This window comes from Phytophthora parasitica (genome assembly GCF_000247585.1).
Source record: "Phytophthora parasitica INRA-310 unplaced genomic scaffold supercont2.70, whole genome shotgun sequence".
NCBI classification, from domain to species: Eukaryota; Oomycota; class Peronosporomycetes; order Peronosporales; family Peronosporaceae; genus Phytophthora; species Phytophthora nicotianae.
Window position 1 is genome coordinate 70430 of NW_008649056.1, and position 10162 is coordinate 80591.

Here is a 10162-nt window from a genome sequence, read left to right on the forward strand (position 1 = left end):
ACATGGAGCACGGCTGCCACGCATGCCTCACTTTGCTTTTTTTCCCTCTGTTGAAAGAAACAGCTATCGCGCGCCCCAGGTCGCCGATATTATCATAGAGCTCCGGTTGCTACCGCTTTGCAATGCTCCGCTTCGCATTGGCCGCGGCTGGGCTCTCAGTCTACTTCGTCGCCGTGCAGGCGTCGGTCTCCGTAACCATCTCTAATAGTTGCTCCGAGTCCGTCGCGCTGTATGACAACAGCGCAACCACGACGCTTGCCTCTGGTAGCTCCACCACGCGCACACTGGCAAACGGATACGTGGGCATGTTCCGCAATGGGGTCTCCGATGAAGCTACTTGTACGCTGTGCCATCCGGGTGAGCCCACCGAATATTAATACTGACTTCTTGCTTCATATTGCAGTGGCCGAAATCTCTGTGGACTCCGACGGTACGCCTTGGTATGATATCAGTATCATTCCGCCTGACCCTGGTAGCTGCACGAGTTTGAGCGCCTGCCAGGCTCAGACCGGCAAAACGGGTTTCAATACAGCCATGCAAATCACTCCGCAGGATAATGTCGGTGAGGATACGTGCAAGGTACTGACCTGCGAGGCCGACGGATGTGCGGATGCCTATCAGTACCCGAGCGACGACACTAAGACACATACATGCCCGAAAGGCACGAACTTTGAAGTGACGTTCTGCCCCGGTGGCAGTGGCGCTAGCACTAGCAGCACTTCGGCCTCCAGCACCTCAAGCATACCTACACCCACGCCTACTACAGCTACTCCGACACCGACCACTGCCACACCAACGGCCACGCCGACTCCGACGCCAACGGAAGCGCCGGTCTCGAGTTCGGCTTCGGCTTCGGGTAGTACTGGAATTCAAGTTCAGTCTCAGAACTACGCTGGCAACTTCACATTGAGCAGCTCGAGTGATAGTGCCAGTGCCGGCTCAGCAGGTAATGCTGGTGTGGAGTCTGCTGGTGACGCTACCGAATCCACCACGACGTCGACGAATTCCACTGTGCAATCCACCGGTAAGACTACGACGAACTCTAACGACTCGGACGGGGCTATGGAAGTGACGACCAAGTCGTCGGACAACAGCACGTCATCGCTCACCTACATTTTCGTGATCGGTGGTTGTGTGGCTGGCATCGCCTCTGGTGGCTTCATCTACGCTGTGCAACAGAAGAAGAAGGCTCTGGATATTGTGGCCAAGAGCCCCATGGACAATGGCGATCGCTCATGCCGCGATGTGTCGGTGCTGGTGTCAACCCCGGACAACCTCAGCGCCCGTTTGTAGTCAAGTGACAAACTCTCTCCTCTCAAGCGCTCGGCGCTACCTTCACGACGTGGACCTTTACAGTCATTTGACTTCGTATGGCTTTTGACTTGATAGTGTGCTTGCTCTTCCACGTCAAGGCGCACATAGTGCGTGTAGTTAGCAGTAATAATGCATCATCCTAGCTTAGTGCTGGTGTGAAAGTCACTTATTTTGTTCTCCCGTTTTGAATCCGAAACGTCTACCCGCCGCTTAGAAGGGAACAATGTCGGAGGATGAGGGGCTCTCGATGCTTGACGAAGCTGAGGATGCGGTGGATATCGAGAGCAGTGAGCCAGGTCCTCTTCGACGAGAGCAGGTCATCAAGCGGCTGAGTGTCCTGGGACGCAATCCATTCACACAGGCGCATATTTACACTACAGCAACACTCACGGGTTTGCACCTCTCAGACATCGTCACTATTCGTGAGTTTCCGCACATTCAGGTATGTTGATCTCATCAATCGCCGTTGTTAATCGATGCATTGACGTCCTCTTTTTAAAGCACTTGGTGTGCAGACAAAACGAGCTTCAATCGTTGTCTCCTCTGCAGCATATTCCATTACTATTGACACTGGATGCTGCCGAGAACCATCTCACTGAGGTACTAAACTTTAAGGTACCAAAGTGCTGTCCCGGTAACGCCTGGGTAGATGGAGCTCGCTGGATTGGCTCACTATTGCGCAAGGCCACGCTCGACAAAAACCAGATCGTCTCCATGCCTCGACATGAGCTCGCGCAGACGCACCCGTTCCTACTGGAACTGCGACTTGCACATAACGCCATCGACGAGATCTCGGGTGTCCGCCAGCTGCGATTCTTACGCCTACTAGATCTTTCACACAACCGCTTGACGTCCATGCGAGGCTTGGTAGGAGCTGAGGACTCGAGAGGACTCCAGGCCCTAGAAACGCTTCTACTGGGCCATAATCAGCTCACGGCTATTGATTCCGGGGTGACACTTCTCTCACGGTTGACGCACTTGGACGTAGCTCACAATCAGCTCAAGACACTGTCGAGTCTCGGGGTACGTGGCCGTTTCTATTTGCTACATTGAAGCTACATTGAAGCTGCTCACAATGTTTTATTGTCAACTATCGCGAGCAGGATTGTGCGCGGTTACAGCGACTAGATCTCGCACACAATAACGTTGCTGATATCAACGAGATTAACTGCTTGGCAAGGCAGCGTTACCTGGGGGAAATCTCGCTTTACGGCAACCCGTTAGTGGACGCTCAAGTCTCGCGTGTGTTTTATCGAGCTCGAGTGCTCCGAAGGCTGCAGCAGCTCGAGAAGCTGGACGACGAACAAGTGACTTCCAAGGAGAAAGTCAAGGCGCTTGTTATGCACGGGAGCGACCTCGAAGCCAGACGACAAATGGCAGCCAAGTATCTTCCCGAACAAGAGTTCACCGATTTCCTGTACGTAATGCAACAACTACTTTCCCCATGTTGAAGTGGATTTACCGACAAAAAAGGTCGAAATTTGCGTTAAACATCAACAGGCCCCCGCTCAGCTTCGAGGACGACGAGCAGCTCGAGCTTCCACTCCGCCACACGCCGTCGCAGGCCGTTATAATGCCTGAGGATACGCACAACCAGACCAGTGAACATTAACACAAGACATCGAGGTGTCTTCGTTTTCCACTCGTAGTTCGTGCTTGCCAGCGAACAAAAATAATTAAGGGACCCTGCTCGCGGTTTCGTGAGCTTAGTTGGTCGGTGACCTCAAGGCATCATCGTCACTAGCCATACGTTCTGGCAACGTAGCAAAACGGACGCTAAAACGCCTTTACCTGTGTCAGCGAAACCCCTTGAGACAAAAAAAAAATATATTCGCGAATCTCAGCGATGGCAGGCCACGATTGACGCATTCGGTGGTGAACAGGACGAAGCACCAACGTGGTAGCAGTCCAGTAGATCCGGCGTGAATTGCCCACGCGAGTCTTGCTAGCCCAATTAGGCCTCATAGTGCACGCCCATCGGTTGTGTGTTATGGCTCGCATACAACATCCGTGCGTCAGTTGGACAGGTTGCCGCAACGTCCTTAGCAGCCGTTTTAGAGAGAATCGTTGCCGTGACTGACGGTCACCAAGCAGCTTGATTCCATAAAACCGTAAAGCAGTAAAATCCCGACTCAATAGACTTCCATAGTCCGTAATCCAAAGTTATTATCGTTGTAGACCTCGTTGCGCGAAAGGCCGTAGAGCCACCGTTACACACAGTTCCAACTGTTCACGATTGGCTGAAATACTAAATGTAGCCATTGTACCAGCCAATCAACACCCAGGAAATGAGTTGCCTGCAACTTGCCGAGCCAAAAGGGCAAGTCCGGACACCTCACGGCACTCTATGCAGAAAGCCGTTGGAAAAGGAGCAGAAAGCGCAATAAGCCACTAGCGCTGGGGACGTCAAGAGGATCGTAACTAATCCGCAGCGTCCCATTGCGTGTTGAGGATTTCTCCAGTATTTATAATCCGACCTAAAGGCAGAGACAGATTCAGGACATCCGGGCACCAGCAGCTGCCTGCCAGTCTGCAACGCTCCATCGGTGCGCCACCAGTCGAATGACCCACTGCAGATTCAGTCTCCTAATCGAGATAACCTAACGCTATTGCGTCCCTTATTTCAGGCTTTTTTACTTGCAGGATGCGTGCGCCTCGACGAGCGCTGCGTCCTCCAAGTCCAGCGCCAGCCAGCGACTCGAACTGCACCAGTCCGCAGTATCAGGCCGTGTCCACGCCTACACGCACGAGCGCTCAAGAGTTCGATCTGTTAGTGGACGAAGTAGCTCGTAGTCGCAGCCACTCGCACGCTCTATCGGCGATATTAGGGGCTAATGGTCGAGTCTCGGCGTCAGCGTCCACGTCCATGGACTGGAGAACGTCCAGTCAAGCTCTACTCCAACTGGCAAACTCCTCGACACAAATACAACGCGAACAGGTCGCAGAGAACGAGGAAAAGACGGAATTACCCGTTCGACTGGTCAATTGGAGACGACAACGACGTCGTTGGAAGAAAATCCTCTTCTGGGCAGGGGCGGTGGTGGTTTTCATTGGCTTTTTTGCATTAAGTTTCGCAGCTCCGAAGCACGTGGAGACATTGGCACCAATTGTATTGGGGGCAGGACTGAGTCTGGTGTCGACGCTATTGGTGCTCGTGTCGTTTCTAAGGAGACGGAGGCTGAGACGGAGACCCAATGAACTGCTGGCTTTTGTAGCGTTGAGTGAGTTCGGACTGGCGTTGCTGACGCTGGTGCACGTACTCACGCTGTGTAGTGCAGAGGACGGGGGTTGTCGTCCGATGGGGTTGACTATGTGCAGTGTATCAGCGAGTCTGGAGATGTTCATGTTGTTGGCAGGGGTTGGCTGGTTTGGAGCTGCAATTTTACATCTCTTCGTATCAGTATCGAACCCTTTTGCAAGCTACAAGCGGCAATTGGTGCTCTACCACATCGTAGTCTGGGGCCTTTCGCTGGTTGCGAGTGTTGCAACACCATTGATTCTTTTCTCAAGCCACTCGCAGGATAAATTTCCACTCTCAGACGCTCAAGTTTGTCGGATGGTGGCGTTGATCCTGCCGCTGTTACCTTCCGACGCTGGAGAGTCTATATCCAATAGAACACGCAGATTGGCGCAATGGCAGGAGCTCAACTTGGAGTTTTGGGGGTTATTAGTCGCTATCGTGGTGCTGGTAGTGGTTGCTGCTCAACTGAGTCTCGTGGTTGGCTGGTGGAGGTCAAACAGCGGCACTATTATCGCTCTTAAAGCTCGTCGCCGCCTTATGAAGCGTATGGCCATCTACGTCCATGCACTGAACGCAATGTGGCTCGTATTATTAGTGGTTTTCTTCATCTATCGATCCAATGCGAGCGCTCTCGACTACATTCAAGTGGAAGGCGCTGGGCCGACTGGAGGAATGAATTTCTTGAACGCTTTCTTCCACTTTGTGCTCACGGGTAAAGGCTTCGTGACTGGAATGGTGTGGCTTAGTGTGAACAAGCCTTGCTGTGCTTTGGGTCTACTGTTTTGTGGCTTGCATCAATGCAAAGACAGCGATGATAGTCCGTCATTAGGACAATCAGCTTCAAATTCGTCCCAGTCAGCGTCGATATCGAGGTCGTCTAACCGAGATATTGGGGTTCAAAGAGCGAACCAAGCAGCGATACTCTCCGAAACAGTCATGTCTATGGAGGCAGGTGTATTGGCTCCACATGAGACGCCGATGTTGTCTCCGTCATCGACTGTATCGAACTTCGAGGCGCACGAAAGTGTGCGAGAAAGCAGTGCGTTAAGACCACAAGAACAACACTCGTTACCAACACTCTCGTCAGTGTTAGAACCTGCAGCTACAGCTAGATCGAGTCGTTCATCTTCTTCCTCGTACGAAGCGTCCACAGTGGAGTCGTACGAGGCCTCGCAGAACAACGAAACTTTGCAGCGCGAGATTATTTATTACACAGTGTGTGGCATCACTAAGGCCATCATCCGGTCGGCTGAACGTGCACGATCGTCCAGTGTTAACACCGAATCGGGTGCAGTAGCAGGAGAAGAGAACGCGCCTAATTCACGAGATCGAGACGGTGGATTGGTGGAAACGACGCTGTTTGTAGGCGCCGAGAGGGACTCGACACTCGTCAACAGCTCGTTCATCTCACACGTGCAGAGCGTGACGATCCTCTCGTCGCCTCGAGCTTATTGTGAGCCGCGAGTATCACTTCCCGTCTCTACTCTGCGCCGTTCACTAGCTGCGTTTGAAGAGGAGAGAGTGTACGTTCCTCGTCCGACTTCATTCACTGCAGCATCAACGTTGGAGTATTCGAGTATCTGGCGCCAACCTCATCTTCACCACAGTCGCAGTCAAGAACATCCGAGTCCTCAAAGCGGTAGACTCAGTCTCACAGCCAGCAACGTCATGTTCCGCACGTTCCAGCAAACACCGGGGAGGTTTTCACTCTACCCAGTCTCTCAAGTGCCTTTCGAGTTGTTCGAGCAGGAGATTGAGCTGCAAAGTACCAGATCTTCAGTCGACGAGCCAATTGAAGGACGATCCACACGTTCAGCCGTGTTTGCAGGCTTACGTCGCACTGCCACGTCAGCTTTCAGTCAAGGGAGAGGTGTATTCCGTAGTCGAAGCGGAAGCACTGAACCTGCAGATTCCTCGAGGAACACAATGACTCGTGAATTTCTACCGGATGATCCAAAACCCAAGGTGTTTGTGGACTATGCTCCACGTGAGTTTCGAGCCATTAGACTGGCGTTTGGACTCTCAGATGAAAAGTATTTGGCGAGCTTCCGTACCACAGCAAAGGAGCGAGTAAGTGCGGGATCAAGTGGAGCATTCATGTTCTTCTCGGGAGATAATTCGCTGCTAGTGAAGAGTCTGAAGGAGAAAGAGTGTCGCGCTCTAGTGGAGATGGCCCCAGCATACGCTCAATACCTCACAGCGAACCCTCACTCACGTTTGATCCGGTTCTTTGGCTGCCATCGCGTTCGTCTTTATGGTCGCAATTTCTACTTTGCAGTCATGTCGAATGTCTTGCATAGCGAGCGCCACACTGCTACGATCACAGAGAAATACGACGTCAAAGGTTCATGGGTGGACCGTCGTGCACGTAGACCGCAACGTGGTGATCGCGTCACTTGTGCAGAGTGTGACGCGACGTACATTTTCGACGAAGGAGAGTCACCCCTGGATACCGACGTGGATCGCGTGTCCACAGATGACCACACTGTACCGCAGTTTCCTTTTCATGTTCACCGTCCCGACATTGTGTTCAAAGACTTGGATCTGGAACGCTCGCTGCAATTACCTCGCCACATTGCTGTTCATTTACACGCTCAGATCGTCTCAGATTGCGAGTTTCTACGAGATATTGGCATTATGGACTACTCGTTGCTTATTGGCATCCACAAGTGCCACTTTCGAGCTCCTCGTCCGGGTAACGTGACAGGAATCGGTTCATCAACAGACTTCGATGAAGTATTCAACCGTGAACTGAATAGCGGCGTGAACCTTGCTCCTCTTGGAGATAATGAGGTGTACTTCGTGGGTATTATCGACATTCTCCAGCAATGGGACTGGGAAAAGCAGTTTGAGAAGGCTGGTAAAGTGTTACTGGGCAAGTCTGCTCGTGGGATCTCGGCTGTTGCGCCTACTACTTACTGTCGTCGATTCCAGGCACGTTGCGCTCAGATTTTACTTGGTGGCCCAGCCCCTGAAAATCTGGATCTGGACTGTGAAAATGATGGGAACGCTGCGAATGTTAAAGAGACCAAGTCTCGCCCAAACTCGAAGAATATCAAGGAGATGGCGATGACCAACCTTATCAACGACAAAGCGTAATTGCTTACTGGGAACGAAGTAGGCTGACCAGGGTTTCCTTACTCTAGTAGTAGGTGTTTGTTTTTATTTGAATGTGTTTCTTTCTTTAAGCTGCAGGATTGAATCGTTTATAAACATTTTAACCACGTAAAAACACTGATAAGATCCACATTCAAATAGATTCAAGTACATGTGCATGCTTTCAACACTGTCAGTGAGCTTGGCTCCGCGTCGCCTGTATCAACAATCACGGACAGGGCATCCGTTGATACGCGGCGGTATTCAGATACAGTGTTGTCCATTCAAAATAGCGCTTAACCTACTTAAATTCCACGTAAGGCACGAAACTTGTAGAAGCGATGAATGGGACGAAGTAGGTTGAACATGGCTCCTCACTCTACTGTACATGTAGTACACTACCGCAAGATAAAATTCTGCTATCAACACTTTCCACATAAAAAACAAGATCAAACGACGTTCAAATAAGCGGATCTGGTTCAGATTCAAATACATGTACACGATTCCACAGTGAGCGAATTCTGACTCGACGTCGCTCATATCAACACTTGATACCTTTGTCAAAACTGCTTAGCCGAGCGAGCACCCGAGAGGAATGCTGAGGTATAAACTCACTACGGTAGTACGGCTGGGGTGTACAAGACCTCAGTCGAGTGAAACGGCACGACTTACAGCACGTTGATCTGAGTCACGGGGGTCATGAGTTCCTCCTGACTATAGTCTTTGCCTTCCGTGGCGTCCAGTTCTTTCTTTTTCTTACGAGCAACAGCCACCACAGCGACAGCAGCAATCACAGCACAGCCACCCAGACCCGTAGCAATGTAAGTGCCTGAGTCAGTGCCGTTGTCAGCGCTAGCCTGCGTGTTCGCGGTCTCAGTGTTATCGTTGCTGGACTTCGAAGACGTCGACGTTGACGGCGCCGAGATAACCTGAGCCACCGGGGCCGGAGTGGCAGCAGTGGTCGTACCCGTCTTGGTCACCTTCGAAGGCGCCACCGTTGCAGCCTCCTGCTCCTCATCGTTGGACGTGGAGTTCGACGACGCGTATTGCACTTCCGGGGTGCTAGGAGTCTCTGTTGTGGGCTCCGGTGTAACAGTGGTAGCGGTCGGTGTCTCTGTAGGCGTCGGCGTCGGAGCTTCTGTCGGGGCCTGAGTGGGGGCCTCGGTAGGGGGCTGCGTAGGGGCCTCGGTAGGGGGCTGCGTAGGGGCCTCGGTAGGGGGCTGCGTAGGGGCCTCAGTTGGTGGCTGGGTAGTAGGAGCCTCGGTAGGGGGTTGCGTAGGAGGCTGAGTGGTGGGGGCCTCAGTAGGAGGTTGGGTCGTAGGAGCCTGGGTAGGGGGTTGGGTGGGTGGTGCAGTCGTCGGAGCCGCAGTGGTGGGGGCTGGCGTCATCTCCTGCTGTTGCTGCTGTTGTTGCTGCTGCTGCGTGGAGTCGTAGGTCGAGGGTGTCGAGCCTCCGCTGCCACCAGGGCAGAAAGTCAGCACGACGGAGGTCGTGTCGGAGCACGCATGGGTCTTGGTGTCATCCTTGGGATATTGGTACGCGTCCGCACATCCGTCCTGAAGACAAGTGACAGTTTGGCATCCTGACGGGGCGATCTGCATAGGAGTGTTGTATCCCGTGCCACCCGTGACGGCCTTGCACTCCTCCAATGACCCACAGTAGCCAGGCTGTGAACAAACACAACATTCGTCAACAATCGATCCAAATACACCGATAAACTAAAACTACTTACACCAACGGTGCCCGTGGGGATGATACTGATATCATACCACAAGAAGCCGCCAGTCACGGCGAACTCGGCCACTGCATTACAGCACAAACGTTAGATACTAACAAACCGAAACTAAAAGTACCGCGACGTACGAGTGGCCTGGGAGCTGACGCCGTTGCGGAACATTCCGCTGAAACCCTCAGCCAGCGTGCGGCTAGTGGTGCCGCCGGGTGCGATGGTCTCGACAGCCGAGTTGTCATACAGATCGACGTTCTCACTACACTGGTTGTAGACGGTCACAGGCACGGAGGCCTCGGCAGTGAACGCCACCAGCGCCAAGGAGAGCGCCGCGACGGAGGCCTGGATCTGCATACTGAACGCTAGGGAGGCTTGTACGATGCTGGTCGATGCAGGAGGCAGCTAGCGTTTGTCAATGTGGGCGGACCTCGCTGTCTGCCCACGGATTCGACAGGCACGACAGCAGCACGAATCCATTCAGACGGGAGCCTTACGACTGCACGCCATGCAAAAGATGCCACCTGTGGCAGCACGCTGATCTTTTCGGTGCGCATAGGATGGGCGATTGATGACGTTAAACTTGAAATTTGTAAGACGTCAAACAGTTTAGATTGCTTCGATGTTTTTATCAACAAACCTCCGCAAGCTAACTCTGCAGTATAAATGTTATTAGTTTAATAAAAATAACACCTTCCAAATGTTAGAAGTGGCTCAAGTCCGACGCGAAAAAATCTCAATCGAACGTGCTACGTTGCTTGAAAAAAGTTCACCGCATATGCGAG

At 52.5% G+C, this 10162-nt stretch overlaps 4 protein-coding genes across 8 annotated transcripts in view; 3 read left to right on the forward strand and 1 right to left on the reverse strand.

Moving 5' to 3' along the window:
* Positions 1-45: 45 nt before the first annotated feature.
* On the forward strand, positions 46-1481 carry PPTG_17474 (hypothetical protein). The gene is made up of 2 exons (XM_008915335.1): positions 46-339; positions 404-1481. The coding sequence occupies exons 1-2, from the start codon at positions 123-125 to the stop codon at positions 1291-1293; spliced, it is 1107 nt and encodes a 368-aa protein (XP_008913583.1). The 5' UTR covers positions 46-122; the 3' UTR covers positions 1294-1481.
* A 56-nt stretch (positions 1482-1537) lies between these two features.
* PPTG_17475 (hypothetical protein) lies at positions 1538-2995 on the forward strand (the record flags this gene model as incomplete). The annotated part of the gene is made up of 4 exons (XM_008915336.1): positions 1538-1756; positions 1816-2337; positions 2418-2731; positions 2815-2995. The coding sequence occupies 4 exons, from the start codon at positions 1538-1540 to the stop codon at positions 2924-2926; spliced, it is 1167 nt and encodes a 388-aa protein (XP_008913584.1). The 3' UTR covers positions 2927-2995.
* Positions 2996-3958: 963 nt separating this feature from the next.
* On the forward strand, positions 3959-7830 carry PPTG_17476 (hypothetical protein; the record flags this gene model as incomplete). Its single annotated transcript, XM_008915337.1, has 1 exon — positions 3959-7830. The coding sequence occupies one exon, from the start codon at positions 3959-3961 to the stop codon at positions 7652-7654; it is 3696 nt and encodes a 1231-aa protein (XP_008913585.1). The 3' UTR covers positions 7655-7830.
* Positions 7831-8021: 191 nt separating this feature from the next.
* PPTG_17477 (hypothetical protein) overlaps positions 8022-10162 on the reverse strand; it is a 4826-nt gene continuing 2685 nt past the window's right edge. The window contains exons 2-5 of one of the 5 annotated variants that reach the window (XM_008915340.1): positions 9515-9901; positions 9384-9454; positions 8860-9318; positions 8046-8811 (exon numbers count right to left, since the gene is read on the reverse strand). In XM_008915340.1, the coding sequence (XP_008913588.1) occupies positions 8320-8811; positions 8860-9318; positions 9384-9454; positions 9515-9734 (1242 nt within the window). In that variant the 5' untranslated portion in view covers positions 9735-9901 and the 3' untranslated portion in view covers positions 8046-8319. Of the gene's footprint in view, positions 9319-9383; positions 9902-10162 lie in introns of all 5 variants that reach the window. The other 4 variants (XM_008915339.1, XM_008915338.1, XM_008915342.1 and 1 more) reach the window with 4 other exon arrangements.

What these genes read in the sequence shown, in the direction of transcription:
- PPTG_17474 (XM_008915335.1), top strand. Translation starts at nt 123, where the DNA reads ATGCTCCGCTTCGCATTGGCCGCGGCTGGGCTCTCAGTCTACTTCGTC. An exon ending in GGTCTCCGATGAAGCTACTT is followed by an intron (nt 340 to 403) that starts GTACGCTGTGCC and finishes TTCATATTGCAG; the next exon opens with TGGCCGAAATCTCTGTGGAC.